Source organism: Podarcis cretensis (assembly GCF_951804945.1).
Source record: "Podarcis cretensis genome assembly, chromosome: 3".
In the NCBI taxonomy this organism is placed as follows: domain Eukaryota; kingdom Metazoa; phylum Chordata; class Lepidosauria; order Squamata; family Lacertidae; genus Podarcis; species Podarcis cretensis.
Window position 1 is genome coordinate 66,627,834 of NC_137172.1, and position 24,864 is coordinate 66,652,697.

The 24,864-nt window shown below is 41.5% G+C and overlaps 1 protein-coding gene and 1 long non-coding RNA gene across 8 annotated transcripts in view; one reads left to right on the forward strand and one right to left on the reverse strand.

Annotated features, from left to right (window-relative positions):
- The window catches only part of LAMA2 (laminin subunit alpha 2), a 390,451-nt gene that overhangs the window by 143,296 nt on the left and 222,291 nt on the right, over positions 1 to 24,864 (reverse strand). For all 7 annotated transcript variants that reach the window (XM_079970713.1, XM_079970719.1, XM_079970718.1 and 4 more), the window contains 4 exons: positions 14,531 to 14,658; positions 12,443 to 12,529; positions 5,392 to 5,603; positions 1,296 to 1,402 (listed from right to left, as the gene is read on the reverse strand). In XM_079970713.1, coding sequence (XP_079826839.1) covers positions 1,296 to 1,402; positions 5,392 to 5,603; positions 12,443 to 12,529; positions 14,531 to 14,658 — 534 coding nt within the window. The remainder of the gene's footprint in view (positions 1 to 1,295; positions 1,403 to 5,391; positions 5,604 to 12,442; positions 12,530 to 14,530; positions 14,659 to 24,864) is intronic.
- Positions 17,901 to 21,529, forward strand: LOC307213099. Its single transcript, XR_013837380.1, has 4 exons — positions 17,901 to 18,028; positions 19,410 to 19,473; positions 20,669 to 20,859; positions 21,333 to 21,529. It is a non-coding gene; the product is annotated as an uncharacterized lncRNA (long non-coding RNA).

Here is a 24,864-nt window from a genome sequence, read left to right on the forward strand (position 1 = left end):
AAAGTCCAGTAAACTTTGCGCTAAACTACAACCGATAAAGCTCCAGTAATGTAAACACGTCCATATCCAGTAAATGAACTAATGCCAAACATGATCATAATGGGGGTTGAATCCAATTGTGCTCCTTCACTCATGCAAGAACTTTTGACCCAGTGGTCACCTCTGCCAATGTAAGGGAGAGGCAATTTCCACCAACTCCATCTCACCCTGCAGTCCGTTACACCCCTGAAAATCTGTTTCAGAAGGTTGGGGGACCCTCCAGAACAGGCATAGAGGGTGACAGTGGGTAGAAAGAACTGATAAAAATTGCTTTCCTTCTGTTGGATTAAAAAGCCATTAAAAATGGAATTCTATCCTGAGAGTGCTATTGAGATGATCATGTTACTTTTCAAATCCCAGTTTTTTACTGTTGATTTTTTTTTCTAGTTCTCTTAATGGCTTCATATTGTAATTTCCCCCATAGAAAGTTAAAGTGCTCTAATGAAACATTCACACAGGAGAGAAATAAAATAATCTTTCAGGGGAAGCCTTTGAAGTTCCACAGATGACCACAGCACAGAATCACTTTCCTATTTTTCTGGACAGCCTTACCCATTTATTGGGCCAACCTGTTTCACTCATTTCAAATTGTTTATTTCAAATGCTTTGAAGGTTTGCTTTATTGTTGTAAACACTGACATAATCATTGTGATCAAGGTGTGAGATGAGTGGTCAGAAAACAGGTAACCGACCTAACCTCTTTTTTAAAAAACAAAAGCAAATGGACAATGAGTCCACAACTGCACTGAATGATAATTCTAGAAGCCAAGAGGGTTGTTCCTTATGTTTTCTTTCTGAGAGACCCTTCTGTATTTGTTTATAAAATTCAAAAAAACAAACATGTGAATCATGATGCAACAATGCAAAAGGGGGGTGTTCCGCTCATTTTCTTTCTTTCATTCATGTCAACTATTATGTCAGTTTTTGTTTTTTGTTTTGCAAAGAACTAAAATCTTCTTTATATACATAAAAAGATATTAACTATTCATTGTGTACATTTATTTTGTTTGACTTAAGTTTTAAAAGGGGATAGATTCTGTGCCCCACAAACAACATGTTCCAATTAGCACCAATAATGATTCCAGAAAGCCTTAGAAATAAATTCTGAGACACGTATCAAAGGCAGTTAGCACCCTTATTTCTAAGCCCAAAACCACCCTCAACATTTTATTTGAACAACAACAAAGAGTCGTTATAATATAACACATAGAAAGGGGAGGGAAAGCAATAAGGATGGATCAGTTTTTATGGCTTACCTTACATTCATCACATCTACGGCCCACCACGTTGGGTCTGCAGTCACACTGCCCAGTCTTAGAGTTGCAAGTCTCTGAAAATGAGCCATTGAGATGGCAACGACAAGCTACATGGAAATAAGAAAGGGTGTCATAATGTAATGCATGCTGGCACGCTATGATATGTACATGAAACAGAATGAACTCCACTTTTATCATGTACACACACACACACTGTAACTCTGTTCTTGGTCTACAATTAGCCCCACAAGAGAAAGATGAGTGCCACTGCCCTCTCCCATTTTTAATTGACTCAGAACCATGCAACTAGAACCCTGCCATGAGCACACGATCCTGATTAGGTCACTGATGGCATCTTCTGTATTTAATGGCAGATGCCAGGCTACACATGCAACATGAAAAAGTCATTGCCTGCACAAATAATGGAATTCTAGTACCAGATTATGTGACTTATGATCACAGGAGAATTTTAATAATATAAATACACCCCTGGGAAAGCCACGCAATGCTGTGGCCCAGTAATCCCTGCAACGGATTACTCCAAGGACACACCTCATGGGTTTCAATGCACATCCATCCAGTATTTCCTTTGGCCACTTCCTACTGGGTGGTGGGTGCCTCTCCCCTCCAGACAGTTCCCCTAAACCATTTAGCTGTGCCTCAGATTATACAGAATGTACAGTCATTAGGGCTTTGCTTTCTTTTCTTTTTTTAATCTGCCTTGAAGACCATGCAACTTTCAGCTGTATGAATCTTGTGATGTTTCCATAATTAAAAGCCAGTTGCGAAATAATGGACAAAATGATCTGGGTTTGATACTTTTATTTTACATTTTTGTTTCTTAAAAATAATGTTTAGGAATAGCAGGGCTCGTGACAAAACTGAGCTGCCAATTGAATTGACTAATGTAAATGACCCCGGCAGGAAGGAAAGAAGGGAAAGGGAGGGGAAAAACCACAGTATTTTGAGAGCAAGACTCTTGCTTTGCAAGTTTTCAATCACAAAGTTGATTCTTTAATGAAAAGGAGAAATTGAAAGCAACAAAGCATAGGCACAGTCCCTCTGATTTCACAGCTTCAGGGCAAACTTCATGGAAGCCTGCCCAAGAAATATGCAAAAAAGAAAGCCTAGTCGTAATAGGTGGAGAAATAAATTTGCAGTAACTGCAAGCACAAGAACATTAATATACTGAGAAGTTCTACAATGAACTCAGCTAATGACAAAAAGCAAATAATATAAATATACATTAAAAAAACTATCTATTTTAATGTTTTTTTTGTATATATTGTATGTTTTCGCTCCACACCGAGCCTCCTATACAGCTGTCTCTGTAGAGGAAATGTTCAAAGTTTCAGCCATGTCAATGCCTCAAGGAAAAAAGCACAGCAATGGGAGTTTCAATTCTGCTCATAGTTTGATTTTTCAAATCCACTGCTTTTTAAATGACAGCCTTAAAGAGCAAGTCACGAGGCACCGCACCAATGAATTATTAATCAACTCCAATGCAGCTGCTGAAATTGGAACCTGTAAAAATCCCACATGTGCAGAAGTGGTGGTGGTGGTGGGGAAATCTTATGAAAATCTTATTAGTGCAAGAGACTGAATTGATCCACAGAACACTCTACCTAGATGGAAGACAAGGAGTGGCTATGTTTGCATGGCACTGTATTGCCTTGGAGATCCATGGATGAGCTGGTTGAAAATTATATTTAATGCTGCCAGGGGATTCTTTGTAGATCAGATGTTCTGTGCCAAGTGGTCAGCTGGGGATTAACTGTGTTATGAATATGGTTGGTGAGAACGGGTGAAGGTGAGGTGCTAAGGATGTGTTTTGGGAGATGCTACTGCAGAAGGAAGTGTTAGCATAGCTTCCATCTCAGTTATCTTGCTTAGCCAATAATGCCTTAACACACGGAATTGTTACCATATTTTTGTACAGTATTTGCTTTTTACTTGTAGTGTTCCTTTTAAAAGGATATGTTGTTTCAATTTTCCTCCAAAATTTTTTCAAATTAATTTTCCAAATTATTGCAAATCAAACCAAATTACTTTAATTTAATACAATTTTTAAAAAACAGGTTTCCCGCTCCAGTTCTGAACATATGATAAATTTTAATTATGCTACTTTAAACCATGGACATTTATTGCACTTTTGTATTTGATATTCATTTGCAAAGTTCTGTTCTTTGCACTGTTGTACTTGATATTTTAAGATTCACTGTAAACCGGTAAAGAAATTATCTAAATCAGCGATTCCCAAACTCCCCTGCAATGGATCTCTCAAAAACTGCTAATGGCTTTAGCAGACCACTGATTTATTATTTTTTTCTGCTTATTGTAGGAATTGTGATGTGCTGTGCTAGATGCTGTATTATTTTTAATTATATTTCTATTGCTTCTTTTGTTTCTTACGTTGTATTACAATTTGAATTCTCCAGAATTTTATAGAACTCAAATGGTAAGTGTTCTTCACAGACCTGCTGTGAACCACCTGAATAAAGCTTGTGGACCACTGGTAGTCCACAGACCAGGGTGGGAACCCTCTATCTAAATACAGTCGTACCTCGGATCCTGAATACCTTGGTACTCGGATGTTTTGGCTCCCGAACGCCGCAAACCTGGAAGTCAGTGTTCTGATTTGTGAACGTTCTTTGGAACCCGAACATCTGACAGGGCCTCCGCAGTTTCTGATTGGCTGCAGGAGGTTCCTGCAGCCAATCAGAAGCTGTGCTTTGATTTCCGAACATTTTGGAAGTTGAGCGGACTTCTAGAACGGATTCCATTTGACTTCCAAGGTACAGCTGTAAATTAAATACATAGATAAATAAAAGAAATATATCTCCTACTTTACACCAAATGAGTCACTCAATGGGAACAACAAAGCAGTACTATTGCACAATCTCTTTTTTAAAACCAGTGGTGACATCCTTCTGATTAGTCACGCACTGTGACAGACACTGAACATAAGGCAGGCATCCCCAAACCTGGCCCTCCAGTTGTTTTGGGACTACAATTCCCATCATCCCTGACCACTGGTCCTGTAGCTAGGGATGATGGGAGTTGTAGTACCAAAACATCTGGAGGGCCGAGTCTGAGGATGCCTGACATAAGGGCAGAAGAAATATGCAAAAGGAGTTGGCAAGAAACGGGCAGCCTTTACCTTCATTTCCTCCTCAATATGCTTAATGCAACCTTTTGTCAACCAGCTACAAGGTAAAAAGAAAGGTTCTCCTAAACGCCAAACCTGTAGCCAGCTTGACTAGGGGGAGAATGGGAAGAATAGAAGGCTGCTGCATGTGCCTGTGTGCCTATGACAAGATCATCATTGTGATGTGCATTTTCTTCCTCCTGCTCCACATAATTGGTTGCCGCTGACAGGGGAGAGAAACACTTAGCCAAATGGTGTCATGACATGAAGTTAGCTATATTCAATCTTATGAAGAGGGCAAGCTCAACACAGTGCTGTTATTTTCATACCCTTGTTTATCATCATCTCATTTAGTTTGGCCTAGGAAAGCAGAAGTGGCAGGGAAGAATTCTGCGGTTCCTCTCCAGGGTTCCTAGTTTTTATTCTCCTATAGCAGGCAATTCGAAACAAGACTGGTAAGGGAGCAAGCCCTGTCCAGAGATGAAGGAAGGCATCACAGGCCATAACAGGGACAACAGAACACCCTCATAAAGTTGATTTTCCGCAAGGGTAAAAATGGGTCCCACAACGTCATCATGACAACCCAACTGTCAAACCAGCTCACTTATCAAATGTGTGGCAGGGTGAATTGACTGGATCCAGTTCTCCACCCTTGGTATAATCTGAAGTTCAGATGAAAAAAGGGTGCTGGTAGCACCTGCCCTCTTTTTATATGTAAAATGCTGTGCACAAGTGATAGAACCACAATAATAAACAAACAAACAAACGATGACCCTGAATCTAGACAGCAAGTAAGGAAATCTGAAGTAACCGCATTTTGGATAATGTGACACTTACTGTACGTAATGCCATGAAAATAAATGCATGTCCTATTTGACAGACCGTCATGTGCTATGCCCATAGGGAATGAATGTATTCTGACAGGAGAAGCAGGATTCCAAGACTTACGTTGACAGTTCTTTACATCAACAGCATCTCCGAAATACCCATCAGCACACTTCTCACAGTATTGGCCTGTTGTACCTGGCTTACATATCAGACAAGCTCCAGACAAGCTGTCACAGCTGCCAGGAATGGAGAAGTCGAGGTTGTCATTACACTGGCAAGGCTGGCACGATCCCCCTGGTTTTAAAGGTTGTCCAAAATATCCTTCTGCACACCTAGGGCAACAGACATAACATCTTAAAGTATTTACATTGACCTGTTGGCATTTTTTAAAAATAACATTGTTTACAGCTCTGTTGCCTTACGAATCACTAAAGACAGCTTTATTTTCTCTCAAGTGTTTCTCAGAGTTTCCCTACCCACCCACCATTCCCATCATTTTTTTCAGTTTCCTTAACAGCACTGAAGATTCATTACTAGTTGAAATCCTGCCAGCTCGGGGGGGGGGGGACCGCAGAAGAGCAGGGAGGGGGCGGGAGCTGGTCACTGGGGCTGAAGATGAGAAAAAGCATAATAAGAAACCTGTCTGTTACCACTCCAGTGGAAATCAGATTCATGTGGAGAACACTTTATGATACAGCCCATCATGTGCAAGTATACAAGAAGGAAACTCAACTATGCCAGCTAACCAGCAGATCTGATATACTCCGCCATGCAACCTAAAGGGTCTGGTTGAGAAAGGAAAACAAAAAAACCATGCAAATTGACAATGAAATAAACTGTATGCATAACAAGGGGTGGGAGCACACAAGCTAACACAAGAAACCTTTGATTTCACCCCAGGTGGTAGATCTTCAGCATAAGACTGCACCCTTAGAAATAGTTGTTAAACTGGGAGAAATTGTATTATAGAGGTTTGTTGCCCCTCTGCTCCATCAGCCTGTGCTTACAGTGGCCAACCAGATGCCTGTGGGAAACCCTCAGGCAGGATCTGACCACAAGAGAACTCTTCTCTGCTGCAGTTTCCAGCAACTGTCATGCAGAAGCATTACTGCCTCCAACCATCATGGCTAGTAGCCATTGATAGCCCTCTCCTCCATGAATTTGCCTAATAGCCTTTTAAAGCCAACTAAGTTGGTGGCCTTCAATGTGTCCAGTGGGAGCATAGTTCCATAGTTTAACTATGTGCTGCATGGAAAAGTCCTTTCTTTTATCTGTCCTGATTCGTCCAACATTCAGCTTCATTGGATGTCCACGAGTTCTAGTGTTATGAGGGACGGAGGTGCTGTGGTCTAAACCACTGGGTCCCTTGGGCTTGCTGATTGGAAGGGTGGTGGTTCGAATTCACTCAACGGGGTGCTCTGTCCCAGCTTCTGCCAATTTAGCAGTTCGAAAGCACATTTAACTTTTACCTAGTGTTATGAGAGACCAATAAAAACTTTTCACTATCCCCTTTCTCCATGCCATGCATAATTTTATAAACTTGTATCATGTTGCCTCTTACTTGCCTTTTCTCTAAAATTGCCTAAAGCATCTGAGCTGGCAACTCTTAAGTAAGTGGATGGCAGACTAGATGCTAGTTTTCCTTGGTTTGACTAAGCAGGCCTAGTCTGTTCATGAACTACATGGAACCTGTAGAACGAAGGGCCTCATATGGCCAGTCCAACGCAATTTCTGCAAGTATGCTGAGATAATACAGATGACTCCTTCAATTGCTAATAATTTTCGCCTTCGCTTATCAGGGTTCATTTCTTTCGCTCTGCCCATCCTCTTTCATTTAAGCTTTTGTCTTGTATCGGATAATGCCAGCAGAAATGTACAAAGCCAGTCATAAGAAGAACACCCAGAGGATTTGTGACTACTGATGTGCTAATCATAAATAACCCTTCTACTAATGACAATCCACTTTGATCACTCCCCTCCCTCCCTGCCCCAATTCTCATCATTTCAGTCTCTGCTAATTAAAGTTAACATAAACCTTGGTCTCCTGGCCTTTTCCAAGTGTTCTGGAACCACATTCTACTGATGTGTCTTGTGATGAATCCCAAATAGCTTTCAAAAGCACTGATTGCTGGGGTGGGGGATGGCGGGGAGAAGTGACCTTAATCCTGTTTTGTCTCCCTTTTGCTTCATTTTTCCTTCTCTGAATTTCCTGGTAAACCCTTAATGTTGTCTACTTTATAGCTCCATATGTTTCCTTTAGGAATTCTTCCACTTCACTTACTCTCTTCTGATCCAATGGGCTGTGCTCATGAGAACCGGCACAAAGGAGGAACGAGTCATGTGTAACATTAATATCTTATATTAACAGGGAAGTCGTATCTTTAAACACAACAACAACAGTGCCGAATGGCTATAAGGAAAAGCAACAGAGGAAGAAAAATGCAGATATTATTATTATTATTGTCTGCAAACATGACATGAAGGCTGGTAACATCAACCCCGCCATGTGGAAATCCCTTGCAGACGACTGCAGTGTCTGGAGACAGGCCATAAAGTCATGTATCCGTAGCAGTGACCTGAGGAGAATTGACCGCTGGGAGGAGCGCAGAGAGAAGAAATGCTTTGGTGCATCTGTAGCTGCACAACAGGGTGCCTTCATCTGCCTCAGCTGCAACAAACATGTCTCTTCCTCATCGGTCTCTACAGCCACAGCAGGCGCTGTAACCTTCCAACAGCTAGATCTCACCCACAAAAGCACACTCCTCCATTGTCTCCCTAAACAGTTGGATGCCAGCATCATTATTGTTGGAAAAGCTTTTTTTTTGGGGGGGGGAGGACATTCTTGTCCCTCTTAGATGTAGCTATAAACTAGAGTAATATCCTCCACATCTAGCTGGCAGGCACATATAAGCCTTTTTCTCCCTAGGGTAAAAGGTAAAGGTAAAGGTACCCCTGCCCGTACGGGCCAGTCTTGACAGACTCTGGGGTTGTGCGCCCATCTCACTTAAGAGGCCAGGGGCCAGCGCTGTCCGGAGACACTTCCGGGTCACGTGGCCAGCGTGACATCGCTGCTCTGGCCAGAGCCAGAGCCAGAGCCAGAGCCAGAGCCGCACACGGAAACGCCGTTTACCTTCCCGCTGGTAAGCGGTCCCTATTTATCTACTTGCACCCGGAGGTGCTTTCGAACTTCAAATTGCAGGATGGATGGAATCACAGAGCATCAGATTATGCTATTCAACCTGAACAACTTGAAGAATAGCAGTATGAATGAGAGAAAATCATTAACACGATGTATACATACATGCCAATTTTTGAAACAACTGAACAGCAGTCATTTGTGTAGGAATTGGGAGGGGGAGTTGTTAGCCCAAGGGTGTTCTTCATACTTAGTTTTTTTGGGGAGCCTGCAGATTAACTAAAGCTACAGAACTGTATCTGTACACTTCTCGGAGTGGTTCATGAATCCTGAATTATTATTTTTTTTTAAGTAAGGAACATAAAGTCAAATGACAATTTTGACCCATTGTAAAGGTTGTTTTTGAACTCTTTGTCATGAATATAGAAGCAATCAGATTATGTTGCTTCTAGTTTCCTGTCACTCTCATTCCCCATTTTCTTCTGTCTCTCCCTTTGTAGGTTATTTCAGAATGCCCCCTTCTTACTCACTACTAAGGTAACATTATCAAAATGTCTTGCTGCTTGTTTCCGCCCCCCCTCAACTGCTGCCTGTTCCTTTCTGAATGAATCTCTAGGCTTAGTCCTTTCCTTTGAGGCTCTGAATTTGAGGGTCACTTTTCTTGCTGAACACGTGTTGGCCCACAAATGCCCAACTCATCTTCAGTCCTCAGATGTGCTTGTTGAGAGAGAGAAGATGGTGAGATGGGAAATAAAGAGAGAGATAAGAATTGAATTTTGCCAAAGGCAGAGAGACAGAGAGCCTCAAAAGCAAGGATTAGGGCACAAAATTGAAAGCAACAAAGGGACAGTTGAGAGATTTAAAGAAAGGGATGATGCTATCTTAGAAAGCAGAAGCATTCTAAATATATGGAAAAAGAGAAAGCAGAAGGAATGGAACAGCAAAGAAAGTGACTGCTAGAAGACTAGAGCAAAAGGAGTACAGAATGGGCAAGTGTGTTTTTTTTTAGCAATGGGGGCCGTTGCAAAAAATGAAAAAGGAACTTGGTAATGACCAATCCAACAAAACAAACAGAAATGCAGTCCAGAACTCGATCTGCATATAAATAAATGGAACAATGTTCTTGATAACAACAAAAATCCTGTAAAGTATTCTTAATTTGCTAGCATTCTAAATACACAAAAGGAGATTTATTGCCAACTCTAAGAGTGAGAAATCATGGGTGGTTGCTGCAAGACAAAACTGAAAATAGAAGACGTCAGGGTAATTTTAAAGCAGTTAATTTAATAGCAACATGACTCAGAGCTGCGCCCCCAAGCTAAAAAAGAAAGATGGGATTCCATGCAAATTCCTGAAGTTATTACTCATTCACATATGATAGTATATAAAGACAGCTTTCAAAATGCTGGCATGTTGTTGTTGTTTTCATAACCAATGGCTCGGTGCATTATTGTGCAACTTGTGACAATTAAAACAGACACACACTTATTCAAATTCCTTCCTTGTTGCTAATCTATGGACTACCCTCCACTCAAGAAATACTACTTGTTGCTTATGGGACTTGTCAGTGACCCCCTACATTGACAAACTGTCACAGAAGTACTCTTCGGCTGATTTGTTCTTGCATTCATTAACTCCACAGCCCTCAGGTTTGAGAGGAGGGTGATGACTTGCCAGCGAGACAGGAAAAGATAGACAGAAATAGCACTCAGCAGCAACAGCCATAGTGATAAGCGGGTGAATGCCTAAGCCTTCTTTTGGCAGGTGCTTTTAGCCAAATATAACACCAAATGAATGTACAAAGAAAGTGTGGGCTTGGTATTTGTTCTGAGCCTTCTGCTTTGACTTTTAATGTTAACGAAGCATATGGCTAAATGGCTGCATTTTCTAAGATCAATCTCAAAAGTCTTTAATTGAAAGGAACATTCTACATTTGGAACCTCCCCCACTTCTTTTACACATGCCATACATTCTCCTGAGGCTTTGCAAATTGCTGACTGCTTGCCATGTATGCTTAGTACATGAGCTGTATTCTTCTTTCCAAATGTCAGTTCTTCCACATTTTAAGGTTCAGAGGATGAAAGAACCTGGGTTTTCTAACTAGAAATAATGAGCCGTAGACTTTCAGTACAACCCCCGCCCCCCACCCAATGACTGAGTTTTCTTTCATATTGGGGAATGTCTTCAGTGATGTCATTCAGGAATGGCAATACTGAATGTAGGTCAGAATGATGAACAGTTGGAGCACTTTGTAGGGTGTAGCCATATAACCCAATGAATTGGGCAGTAGCCAACATGTTAAACATTCCAGCTTCCATCACACCAAGGTAGTGGTAATCAATAATATTAACAGGATTTGTTGGGCCCAGCAAACTGTATGCGGATCGGGCCCTTTGTCCATTCTAATGTATGTCTGGATAGAAAATTACTTCAAAACACCACTTTTGAGACCTTGAGCTCCCTCACTGGTGAAAAGCAATATAATTATAAGCATAAGAAAAATAAGAAAAAATGGTATTTAAGATGTGATATTAACTTTGCATTGTTTTCATTATGTTCTCACTTCCTATAGTGACAGCAAGTACAAGGAAAAGAAGTAGTCTTGAGGTGCGGTGGCAACTCGTCTCAAAGTGGGCACATCTCGAAGACATTTTCAACCTTACAAAAAGAATCTGAAAAATTCACGGCTGCCACCTTTCTTTGGATGCCAACTGCTAAGTGTTGTTTGCTTCCAGTGATTACAGAATAAAGTGGCTTTTATCAGGAGCAACTCCAGAAAAACTAGTTTGGGAAAGTCAAAGGTAGGCAAAGACCATTATTAAGGGTGCAAGGTTTTATTCTGTGCTGTATATGACCTTAATATACTGGGAAGTATTTTGGGGAACACCAACCTCAGTAACATTTTGAGTTATCCCTGCCTTTCATGGACTTTCAATTTACAGTCATTTTTTGGTTGTTGCTGTGTCTCAAATCAACCTTTCCAGAATATCATTTTCCAGAACAACAGGGCAAAGTGAAGGGTTGCAGCTTAGTTGTAGAGCACATAGTTTGCATGCAGAAGATACCAGGTTCAGCACCCAGTGTCTCCAGACACTTTTTTGTAATCACCAAAGTTGTGCCCAAGACCAGTCTCCTGTGTTCATTCTTGTGGCCCTCCCTTCACCTGATGCAGCCATTAAGTGCCTGTGCTGGCAAGGCCTTCTGCCCCCATACCTTAAAGAGCCAATGCAAGTCACTGCAGACAAGAACAATCTAGAAGGATCAGTAGTCAGATTCAGCATAAGTCTGTTTCTTAGCTGAGGATATGCAACACAAGATACCGAATTTCATCAAACATGGGATTCTCTTAGGGAAAGATTGATCATATACCCAATTTCTACATTTGTCCACCCTCAATCACTTTGGAAACAGTGTGCCTGTATCAGGTTGCAGGAGAACAAAAACAGCCCCTCTGAAATATTTTTAACACTGCAACTTTATTCATAGCCCAGTAATTTCACATGCTAAATAGGCAAATTCAGAGGAGAATTAGAAGCAGCAAAGTCTGAAAATATGAGTTTTAAAGTAGTTGAGACAAATAAATCTAGCTTCCACAATTATACTGTTTGGCTCAGCGTTAGGAGATAAAATAGCATTTCACTGAATAACTGATTAAATACACCCTCAAAATTCGAGCCAAATTAGGAACACACAAAAATAACAACGGAAACTAGCAGGTGCACAAAAATCCAGCAAAAAGAATCCCATCAAGTAATACTACTTCTATGGAAAATACTTTGTTTGTAGCTTAATGTTTATCTAAAGCGTTAAACAGAAACGATTTTCGCAGGCCTACTGAGCAGAGAACAAATCTGTTGGACAAATGTGGAAGAGACAATGGAAATTCTCATTTAAATAGGAATCTTGTATGACATCACCACCCCCACAATTCTGACTGTGGGTGCATATGGATGCTGGAATACATAGAGGCTTGGAAAAGAACCATGAAATGAAGTTCTGTTAGACAAAGACGATAAAATCCTGTATGGCGCTTACCTCTCACAGCGTGAGCCAGCATACCCAGGGGGGCATTCGTCACATATTAATCCACGACTCTGATCCAAATGACATGTTGGGCTAAAACTTTGTTGTTGATGAAGGGCCAGAAGAGGGACACAGAGCAAAGATAAAAAGATATTCATTAGCAGCATAGTTGCTGTCCTTCCTCAGAGAGCGCTGCTTTTACAGGGAAAGTCCTTCTGGTCTCACACATGGAGCTTAGGTTTGGCTCCAGCCGGTAGAGTTTGGAATGACTCTGCTATTTCTGCCGACACTGAATATAGCTCGAACGGGTGGCAGCATCCAAATGACATGTTGTTATGGGACTTTAGTCTATCAATGAGTCGCTACACCATTTAAAAGCAGGAATGTACAGCTGCTTGTCTGAGCCCTCCAGGGCCTGGCAATGCGCTCTATCCCAGACTTTGTTCCCAAGTTAAATCTCACTGCAGCTAACGGACAATTGGCTGGAAAGCTCAGTAAACTCGACTTACATGAATAGTGGAATAAAACTGCCGCATTAAAAACAGGGAAGGGGAAACTTTGTGGTGATGTTTCTCATGGTACGTCAAAGCTGTATTTAAGTCATGATCAATGAACGGTGATGACTTACACAATATTCTTTGGTATTCAGAATCAAGAGTGTCAACCTTTGTAGATATTTTCCATCCTTGATTCCTAACCTCCATGACTAAAGGTTAGGATCTTAATACAACTGAAAAGAACCAGAGCTACATGGAATTCTTTAAACTTGAGGAAGACCTGTAACCTCATGAATGTAGCTTTAATCATTGCAATAGCAATTATTTAGTCGTTGCAATAGCAAATGACAATTCCCTATCATTCCTCTCTTCCTTTCCTTTCCTTTCCTTTCCCTTTTCTTTTTACAGATACATTATAAATAGTTAAATTTCTCAGCAACCAATCATTTGCATGCTTACAAATCCTCTGATAGTATTTTACTCTAGCTGTGTCCCTCTGCCTTCCAGCATTTTGTTTTCTGAGTTTCCCCTCTTTGAGAATCTGATTGACACAATGTAATGAGGTAATCTGCTGGCACACTGGAAGACACAGGCATTTGAAACAACAGGATATCTGTCACTCCACTATTTTAAAGAGATAAGTCCTCAATTCTTCTTCTTTTTATTTCGCTTAGAGGTTTGTGTGCACTACATAGCCATTCAATTTGCCAAACAACCCAGCAGTAGACCGGCAGCCTTAGGACAAAGCCTTGGCTTAATATGGGTATAGTGGTGAAATAAATATAAACAAGCATTGATTACAGTCATTTCTTCATTTTGTGACAAAACTTTGCAGTATTGCAATATATATATACATATATATATATATATATATATATACATATATATATATATATATATATATATATATATATATATATATATATATATGTATATACACATACACACATATATATATGATTCTGATTGTGTCATATGGATTGTCACGTAATCAAAACTATGCGACATTTTTTTAAGGAAGTGGGGATCTGTGAAATTAACAAAAGAGCTCAATAGCAGTCAATTCTCTGAATCTGATGGATTGATTCTGACATCTGCTCAGGCTGCACTTATATTTCATATACACCCTTGCTGAGGGAGGGGGTGGGGGAACACTTCCATTCGGCCTTTCATTCAGCCTGCTTACTAATAGGGTATAGATACCACCAACAAACTTGTTTGAAGGTATACTTAGTACTCAGTTGCAGGGGCATAGTGTTGGGAGGGCCAGGGAGGCTGTAACCCCTGCCCTGCTTGCCACCAGGGGTCTCTGAGCCTCGGAGTCTGGCCTTGCCACCACATCCCCGGCTCCCTCGCCAAGGGCCATGTCAGCTGGCTGAGCTCCCTCTTGCTGCGGATGGGGGGGGGCAGGCAGTGCAGCACAGCCCTGTGAACTCTCTGTGCCCCACGCCCGTCCAGCGGCAGCAAGGGTTTGGCTGGCACGGTGGGTTTTGTCTCCCCTCCACATCCAGCCCCTGGTCCCGCCTGGTGTGTACATGTGTGTTTGAGTGTATCCAGGGTTCCAATAAAGGACACAATGCCACTGCTCAGTGGGTATACTTACTTGTTTGAAGGTATACTCAGTGGGCAGGCACACAGCTGGCAGTCATCAGGTTTCCCTTTAGTAGCATCTCCAAAGAAACCAGGAAGACATCTATCACAATACAAGCCACCTGTGTTGTGCCTGCAGTTCTAAACAGTCAGGGGAAGGAACAAAACCATCTTCTCAGAATGTCATAGAACATAGTTGATAAAGTCACATAGGACAAAGGCAGCCAACATGGTGCCCTCCAGATGCTGTTGGCCTACAACTCCCACCAACCCTGCCTATTGGCCTTACTGGTCGGGGCTGATGGGAGCTGGACTCCAACATCTGGAGGGAACCGTATTGGCAACCTTGCAGTCGAGCGTGAGTACATCTTCTCTTTCTCACACAAACTCAGTTGGTAGAATATGAGACTCTCAATCTCAAGGTTGTAGGTTCCAACCCCACATTGGGTGAAAGATTCCTGCATTGCAGGGGGGTTGGACCAGATGACCCTCACAGTGCCTTCCAATTCTATGTTATCCGGCAAACATCGCAATTTTGAGACAACTGTGTAGCCAGCCAGTGCTACTTAATGCTTCCGCTGCCTCCTGCAGGAGCAGCGAGCAACTCACAAGAGCAGTTGTAGCAGCTGTCACTATGTTTCTTTCAGTTGTGCAACGAGCACCAGCTCCGCTGCCTCTGCAAAAGCAGGTGACGATTATGAAAGTACAGTGGTACCTCGGGTTACATACGCTTCAGGTTACAGACTCCACTAACCCAGAAATATTACTTCGGGTTAAGAACTTTGCTTCAGGATGAGATCAGAAATCGTGCAGTGGCAGCGCAGCGGCAGCAGCAGGAGGCCCCATTAGCTAAAGTGGTGCTTCAGGTTAAGAACAGTTTCAGGTTAAGAACAGACCTCCAGAACGAATTAAATTCTTAACCTGAGGTACCACTGTAGCTGAGGAAGCAGCAGCCAGCTAGCAGCAGAAACTTATCAGCCTTCATGCTATACTCCTTTCGATTTCGCAGGAAACCCCAGCTCAGCAGGCTAGTAGCCAATGTGACAGGCCAGTAGGTGTGGTTTACAGAGATGCTGTTCTGAGATAGCTCAGGGCTTCTTGCTGGGAGCTCCCTTTCCCCTTTCCCCTTTCCCCCTTCCTTACCCCTGTGATAACATTTTATGAAACTGTTATCGTGCGGTAGATTTCATAACCAATTTCACTTCTTCACGTGGAAATTCAAAAACATTTTTGTGCGAATTCATCCTAATATACACACTTTGCATGCAATTTTGCCTACTGTACCCATTTTTGCAAAGTAATTTTCTGTAATGTAATGCATTCCCCCCCCCCCCCCAGATATGGGCATCTTTCTGCACACTTTCCTTGCAATATGCATTTTTGCACACCATACTTGGCTAGAGAACCATGCTGCAAAATAGTCAGAAGTCAGAATTCTAAAGAACTACGCTTTGGTTTGAATACTGTTTTAGTTTAAGTTATTCCGCCTTGAAATGCAAGCTGAATCAATTTTCTTCCCCATCTCTAGCTGGGGCTAGCAGGAGCTGGAATTCAAGAGTATCTGGAAGGTCCCAGGTTCTGTACTCCTGGCATACAGAGCAAGATAAACACTCTCACAGATGTGAGGGAAAGCAATAATGTGATCTGTCCTTCAAAAATTCGTTTCTCCCTCCCTCCCTCCCCCATCCCCCATTCTCTTGTTTGCACTTGCAGGTGATGGATTTTCATACGAACTCTGCCGCGTCTTATTAACATGTATATGTGTATTTAAAAGCCCCCCCCCCACATACATTCAAGGTTCAGTTATGCAACTCCTCTGAAGGATTTTTATTATATGGTTTGCTTTCTGTGGCTTCATGTGAATAATTGTGTCCTAATGCTCTGGTGCACAATTGTAACCATTTCTTGCTAAAACAGTTGCCTAAATAAACACACAGAGAGACTTTGAAATAAGTTTTAAGACTCAAGGAATTTTATATTCATGAATAAAACTATACCTGAGTTGTTCTTTGGAATGTAACTTTTTTTTATTTGCACACTTGCTCTACAATGATTTGACAAGCGGTAAACTTAATAGCTAGTATCCAATCCAAATAACTTTATGGATTGGATACTAGCTGTTGGCCATGACTAATCTTAATAGCTCGTATGCTCTTGTTCAGATGCAATGAAAAACTTTGATTCACTATTATGGGAATAAGATTAGGCATGCATTTGACTTGTGCATTTCCCCATTGGACTGTCTTAAGCATATGCAGCGCCGGGGTGCAAAGATATGCCCGGTGCCCCCCCCCCCCAGGTTGCCCAGTCCCAGGCACGGAGGAGGGCAGAGCCAGCTGGACGGCTCAGCATCTCACTGGCTCGGGCCCCCCCCCGAACTTGTGGTGCAGAAGAGCCCACAGCAGAAGAGCCCGTCGCAGTGCTCTGACTGATGGGTGGGCTCTTCCCCGGACTCAACTCTCAGGCCCCGGACTCTCAGCCTGGCGCCCCGGAGAGTCCAGCGCCCGGGTGCCCGGCACCCCTAGTGCCTATGCGCCCATCGTCCTCTCCTCCAGTGCAGATGTGAAGAGGAGATAGGAAGCTCTGGTTTCCATTTGGTTTTGTCCATTTGGTTTAGGCTTAACCTTAAAATTGACTGAAACAAGCCTGCTTCAGGTCACTATCTGCACTTTCCAGAAACAGTTGAGTACATTTTTGTTCCAACAGGCTCTTCCAGCTTGACAAATGGGTCCTTACCATGAGTATTCATTTCTTAGTGGTTTAGTCTTGTTTTAAATGTATTGGTTTGTTATTATTATTATTATTATAAGTGTTTTTTAAAAGATCTTACGTGTAAATTGCTTTGAGATGGTGGTTTAGAAAATGATTACTAAAATACTAATAGTAATACTAATAATAGTAGTAATAATAATAAAGAATAGTAGTAGCAGTAGTAGGAATTTGTGAAGCACCTTGCTTCAATAAGCCATAGTTAAGATTAACTACAGTTTAGGGTCCAAACATAATGCTAAACTGTTATTAATGAAAACAGGTGAAAGCTTCTGATCTGATCTCCTCCCTCTGGCTGGTCATGTTGGAGGACCTAAGCTCATCTCCATAACAATAAACTAAAGCTTATCATGATGCCCCAACACAGCCATTGGGCTAGTTTGCACATAATACTAAATGCCTCTTCACCTGCCACACAGCCAGGAGGAGAACTTCAAACTGTGAGCTATGAAGCTGAGTTGTTTAACTAACTATTGTTTGTACTAAGACAGGAATCTTGGTTCACAAATAATACTAAGCCAAGTCTGGAGCTGAACTCCTTCTGCCAGCCATGTAGGACAAAGATTGGGGCGGTGGGGGGGGGTGAGGGGAGTATGCAAGCCTGATGCTTCACCAAGGCTCATCCCTGTAGTACTAAACCATGGCTTAGTGTTATAGGAGAACCAGCCCACTGTGTAATAATCAGCCAAGTGCTTCCAAAGAATCTGGCTTTCCATAAATCAAATATGCAAAGTGAAGACAGGTAGGATTTTGATATCTGTTACAGGAGTGGTCAAACATGAAATGTCTATTAGCCACTTCACACATCATTACTTACAAACCTAAAAAAGCCTCTTAGCAGGGATTTATGTGAGAAGAGACATGTGTGGATGCCTTCTGTTAAAAGCTTGCACCATGATAATCCTCTAAATTAAAATTCAAATACTGGAAAGCTGCATTTCACAATATTGCTGGTGCACACATGCTTCATACTAACAAGTTACACTGGCAAGTATATCCAGTCACATTATTCTAGTAATATTAGAATATAGAAACCATGTTGTGCAGGGCCATGGTTCTCCTCAAGCTCCTCTCTTTTCCTTTCACAACAATTCTTTAAGTGTTTTCTTATATAAGGGAACATGAATGTGATTGCTTCTGAAGTTTCCGGCCCAGTTCAGATGTCATGAGGGCTGATCAATGAACCACTCTTTAGTGTTGAGTTCATAATTTTGCCCTTCCTTCTCTGCCAATGCAACCCCCTCCACATACACTTTCCTAGTCCACAGTAACTAAGCTTTACCAGAAATTAGGGGGTGTCACAACAATCCAGTAGTTTAATTTCCTATGAAGATTTTTTATCCCATATCTTCGTTACATATGAGTCTATCTGACTTACTGTCTGGGGAGAGAGCTGTAGGGAGAATAACAAACAGTGGCTAGATGCACAGACTTTTGTGCAAGTTATATGAAGATACCGGATGTTGATCAAAATACACATCCAACTGCAAATGACTGCCCGTGCTATAATCTGAAGAGTATTCAGATGCACACCCAAAAGTAGCACAACAAACATGTGCCAACTATTGCTACAACAGGTGCATCCATTAGCGCAACTATTTTAAGTAAAACAACAACAAAGAAGCCCAAAGGGCTTGACATTGTTGAGAAAACCAAGGGTATCTGAAATACTCTGCACTTCCCATAGATAAAAGAGGGTGGGAAGGCAAAACAGAAACCTCTGTGGAAATACTGTTGAGGGGAAGATGTCACATATCCATAACTGTAACTATGGTTAAAAGGTAAAGGTAAAGGTACCCCTGCCCGTACGGGCCAGTCTTGACAGACTCTGGGGTTGTGCGCCCATCTCACTTAAGAGGCCAGGGGCCAGCGCTGTCCGGAGACACTTCCGGGTCACGTGGCCAGCGTGACATCGCTGCTCTGGCCAGAGCCAGAGCCAGAGCCAGAGCCAGAGCCGCACACGGAAACGCCGTTTACCTTCCCGCTGGTAAGCGGTCCCTATTTATCTACTTGCACCCGGAGGTGCTTTCGAACTGCTAGGTTGGCAGGCGCTGGGACCGAGCAGCGGGAGGTTACATTTATTCAAATGTCACAATGAGTGAACTAACATTATCTCTAACTAGGAAAGTGAGTGAGAAGGAGCACACAAGGCTGACAGGAAAGAAGAGGTGTACACCATTCTGCCAGGTACCATCAGCTGCTAAACCATAGTGTGGCAATTAGAAAGCATGACATCTGAACTGGACATCACTATTGTGGTGTGATTATTTTGAACTCTCTAAAAACTACAGGAGTGCCTTCCACTTCATCTCTGCTGCATAACAAGATTAAAACCACTAAATATTTTAGCAAGGTTTTGTGAATCTCAACCCCATGGATTAAATCCAATTAAGTTATACTCAGAGTAGGCCCATTGAAATTAATGGGCTTAAGTTACTCATGGTCATTAATTTCAATCGATCTGATCTGAGTATGACTAACTTTGGATACAAGGAGGCGGGTGGCGCTGTGGTCTAAACCACAGAGCCTAGGGCTTGCCAATCAGAAGGTCGGCAGTTTGAATCCCCGTGACAGGGTGAGTTCCCGTTGTTCGGTCGCAGCTCTTGCCCACTTAGCAGTTTGAAAAGCACATCAAAGTGCAAGTAGATAAATAGGTACTGCTCTGGCAGAAAGGTAAACGGCGTTTCCGTGTGCTGCTCTGGTTCATCAGAAGCGGCTTAGTCATGCTGGCCACATGACTGGAAGCTGTCTGCAGACGCTGGCTCCCTCGGCCTATAGAATGAGATGAGCGCACAACCTCAGAGTCGTCCGTGACTGGACCTAATGGTCAGGGGTACTTTTACCTTTACCTTTGGATACAAACCTAAGGACACACAAACAGTGTGTCTGCAACATAACAAAATAGAACTTCTCTTTGTTTACAACTTGAGCTATTTATCATCTGTGTAACATCACAGTAGCCATGTGAATGTAATAGGCACCACCTTCCACTGGTGTGTAAGCGATTTCCCCCCTCCACACTCAGACATAGGATAAAGCCATTGAGCTGAGCTCTTATTATAAGTCAAAGAAACACATTTCAACTTCTTTTCAAGTAAATTTCAAAGCTAAGGAAGAGTCAAAAGAAGTAACATATTCGTAAATTAGCTGCCTAAATTGTCTGTTGTATTACTGGGGGCAAAAAAAACATACCATGAATAGTAATGAGAAGGCCAAAAGGCTCAGTACATCTCAATAGGGGGGAAGGAAACCCTTTGATGTGAAACATGCCTCTCCTTTCAGCACTCAAACATATCTCTCTCTCTCTCTCTCTCTCTCTCTCTCTCTCTCTCTCTCTCTCTCTCCCTCCCTCCCTCCCTCCCTTTCTCTCTCACTTCAAAAGGTTTGTGATCCAAATTGAATTGCAGCATTTAACAGCCTGCTTGGGTATCAACCAATTCTACTTCACTTACAGTCAAGGCAAAATCCCCAAACAGATTTTGAAGAATTTGTTTCTGTGCACTTTGTCTCTACAGGATGATATAGGACAAGCTTAGCTGCTGCAGTGAAGAGCAGAGACAGGACAGGATAAAGGTAGAGAGATTAGGAGATGCTACATGTTATTGTTTCCAGGGATGTATTTTTGCCCTTGACTTCTCAGTAATGTTGTATATCTGCCAGATAACATTACAGATAACCAGTACTAGGGCTGCAACTTTCTCCAAGATTAAATTCTTCTAAACATTTCTGCCTGCTTCTTGAAGAGTTTCCTCTCACATCACTTGGCAGTAAACACCGGTTTGCGATCATACAGGATATCAGCATTTCTAACCATGTGTTTATTGCATATCGTTTTTAGATGTAGGAACAAAAAATAAGCGAACCCCTAAAAAGAGCATATAAGCTCTAATCCAGTTATGACTCAGAAGTGACTAAGCCTGCAATTCCTACATCCATGTATAAGCCCCAGTGAATTCAGTGGGACTCAGATCTGAAAAGACATGCATGGGATTGCATTGTAAACCCCACTGAGACACAACTAACTCAAGTCACATTTCTCTCAACAGGACTTAGTCATGAGGAACTTTCGCTGGGTTGAGGCCAATGTGTGAACTTTCACTAAGTCACTCTGTTGGTGGAAGTGCAAGGAAGTGTGATTGCTTTCACCTCAAACCCCTAGGACAACAACAAGGGAGAATGAATGGCTGTTAGTTTATTTTTATTTAATTTTATTTTTTATTAAAGATTTTGTTGATTTACAAAAGTGTGTAATGTCTCTCTCTTGTGTTTTTTCCCCCATGTAACATTTTTACAAATCATTTTCATTTCTTGAGACATTAGGAAGAAAAGGGAGAAAGAGGTGGAGGGGGGAGAGATGGGTGAGAGTGGGGTCAGGTGGCAATGTTTCTATTTCACTTACTATATGTGGGGTTTGGTGTCAGCGTTGCTTGTGCAGGTTCTTTGCTGTTCACTTGTGTTCCTTTGGTGGTGAGAGAGGTTGGGGTTGGCCTAGGGTGTGATTATTCATTTGTGGTTGGCTGTGGTGGTCTTTGTTTTCATGTGTGAGTGGGGTGGGTGGGTGTTTTGGATCAGGTTAGCCATACTGATCTGTATGCTGCTGGTGGGTTTTTGTCATTGTCTTGTTGGGCTGTGTATGTGATAAAGGGGAGCCATACCAGGGTGAAGGTGTCTTCTTCTATTTGTCCCCGTGTCAGTTTCAGTCTATTGGTTAATTTTTCTAGTAGGGCTGTTAGTTTATTTTAACAAGAAGAACAGAGGAGGAGAATCCCAGGCCTCTGGGTGCAATTAGACCTTGTGCCCTGACATTGCTCTAAGCATGTCTACCTCTAACCATCATCTCGCATAATATGATGTCAGGAATTGGGCAGGCAAAACTGAAGCACGGTGCTTTTTCAATTGGGCACTGTTTTCTGTTGCCCTGTAGTACCAAATTCAAATTGGGACTGCAAGCGAAGTATCAGGTGCATGCTTAACAGTGTGTTTTGATTTTTTCTTTGTAGTTTCAGGTTACATTCTGAATCACCTGACGCCATGTGACATCAGGTGCTTGCCAAGTGGGCAGCCCTGCTTGCCTGTCAAAGTTGCCTGAAAGGGAGGGAGATAAATTAAAATTGCAGAGCTTTGAAAAACTAAAAAACAAAGTGCAAGATTGGCTTCATTATTATCAAATAATGGAGGCATATAATTTGGCTTCCAGGTGGAAAAATCAAAATTAGAAACAGAACTGTTAGATCCCAAAACTAAGATTTTGTCAAGAATGTATAACTTGCTGTTGAAATGGAACACTCAAGATGAAACGGTGAAATCTGTTATGATTAAATGGGCTCAAGATGTTGGACACAACATTATGTTGGCTGACTGGGAACAGTTATGGACCACAGGTATGAAGTTCACGGCATGTAATGCCTTAAGAGAGAATATTATACAGGTGGTACATGACACCAGTCAAGCTTGCAAAAATATATCATTTGTCTGATAATAAATGTTGGAAATGTAAAGAGACTGAAGGAACATTCTTTCACCTTTGGTGGACGTGCCCAAAGATTAAGGCTTTCTGGGAGATGATCTATAATGAAATGAAAAAGGTATTTAAATATACCTTCCTGAAGAAACCAGAGGCCTTTCTCCTGGGCATGGTCGGCCAATTGGTGCCAAAGAAGGATAGAATTTTTTTTATGTATGCTATAACAGCAGCAAGGATACTTATTGCAAAGTATTGGAAGACACAAGATCTACCCACCCGGGAAGAATGGCAGATGAAGGTGATGGATTACATGGAACTGGCGGAAATGACTGGCAGAATCCGAGACCAGGGAGAAGAGTCAGTAGTAGAAGACTGGAAGAAATTTAAAGTCTATCTACAGAAACATTGTAAAATTAAGGAATGTTAGAAGGATGCTGGAATGAAGCTATGTGGTTTTAGCAGTAATGTTATAAAGGATTAAGTAAAAATGGATTGTTAACAGGTCAGAATGTAAAGTTACAATATATTAAGATAAATTAGTAAGATAAAAACAAAGAAGGAAAGGATTTGCTGAAACAACTAATGAACTAGAATATAAAAAAGGGAGGTGTGAGGAGGTCAAGGAAACAAGCAAATGATAGATAAGATATGGAAAGATGGATTTGTTTTTAATTGTTTTTATTTTTTTCTGTATTTTGTATTTTCTGTTTTTCTTTTTCTTTCTTTTTTATTCTTGTAACTTTTTGAAACACCAATAAATATTATATAAAAAAACAACAACAAAGTTGCATGAAAGGAGCCAGGTTAGTTTCCCATCCCTGATATCAAGCAAGTTCAGCAAATGGCTCTAGAATTCTTTTCACTCATGTACTATTACAGAAATGGAATTGTTGATTTGCTGCCTGAAGCACACAGTTCCACACCACCAGCTGGTTTTGCTGTAAACCTTAACTAATTTCATTAGACATTAGCATTAGAAGACTGAAATCATGAAAAAGCAATGAAATAGGTTCTCTGAAGGCTGGTGAGGAAAACAGATCAATTTCTGTCAGGTGATTTCCTTCCCCCACTAGATTTACGTGAAGTATTTCAAAATAAAGTTATCATGGCATGTTTTCTTTTCTAAGTACGTCTTAAGACTGAGCACGGGATTAATGCGAGAGCCATTTTGGGCATGTATTCATGAAAAAGCAATTTGAAAAATCCACCAATTTAAGCTATCTTGTTCAGAATTGGAGAGCAATTAAACACCTTGTACGGAGGAAAACAGAAAGGCCAGTGATAATTTAAAATGCCAAATTGCATTGTAAAAACCCTGGATTTTCATTTAGATTTTTCCCTGAAGCTTTTCCTTGGGAAAATCAAAAAGAAGGAAGGAACACTTAAAAATATACACAATGCAGAGTTGGTTTGAATTCTGCAGGGAATCTGGAGTATGATATCCTACTAAATTGGCAGTGGCTCAAATTGCATTTCTGCAAGACTAATGAAATGAGAAATGTTGTTTCAAGCTTCATGCCATGTCAGACAATATAAAACTAAAATGCCCTTGAGTTAATCAGAACAGTCTATTCAGCGTAATTCACCCATTCAAAATAGCTACTGAGCAGGCTAGAAACAGTGGCACACTGGGCATGATTTTTCTGGGTAATAAATGCACTAAAATTGCTGAATTAGTAGGCAGCTATCCCAAATATATGCATTCCATCAGGGAAAAGCACCTTTCCATCTCATTCAAAACATGCGCCCTCCCCAATCACACTATTTCTTCATAATTTTTGCAATATTTACACTTCTCCCCCTTGACCAACATTACGGCATGTCACACAATAACGAAACTTACTATTCAGTTACTACTATTCTGTGTGTAAAGTAAACCCACAACAGAGGTTACTAGGGGTAGATCATTTTGCATTGCAAAGTTTGTTGCGATATTCTCTTCACTGCTTTCTACAGGACCTGTTGCTATCCAGGTAATGTAAAGAACCTTTTTGGTTTGCCCTTATTTTCAGTAGCTACTTTATCATGTTACCAAGAGATTGTTTAACTTCAGAAGCAGTTCAATATAAAGATCTCTCCTGTCAAATCACTGCTCCTTTCCTTAAGTACTCATA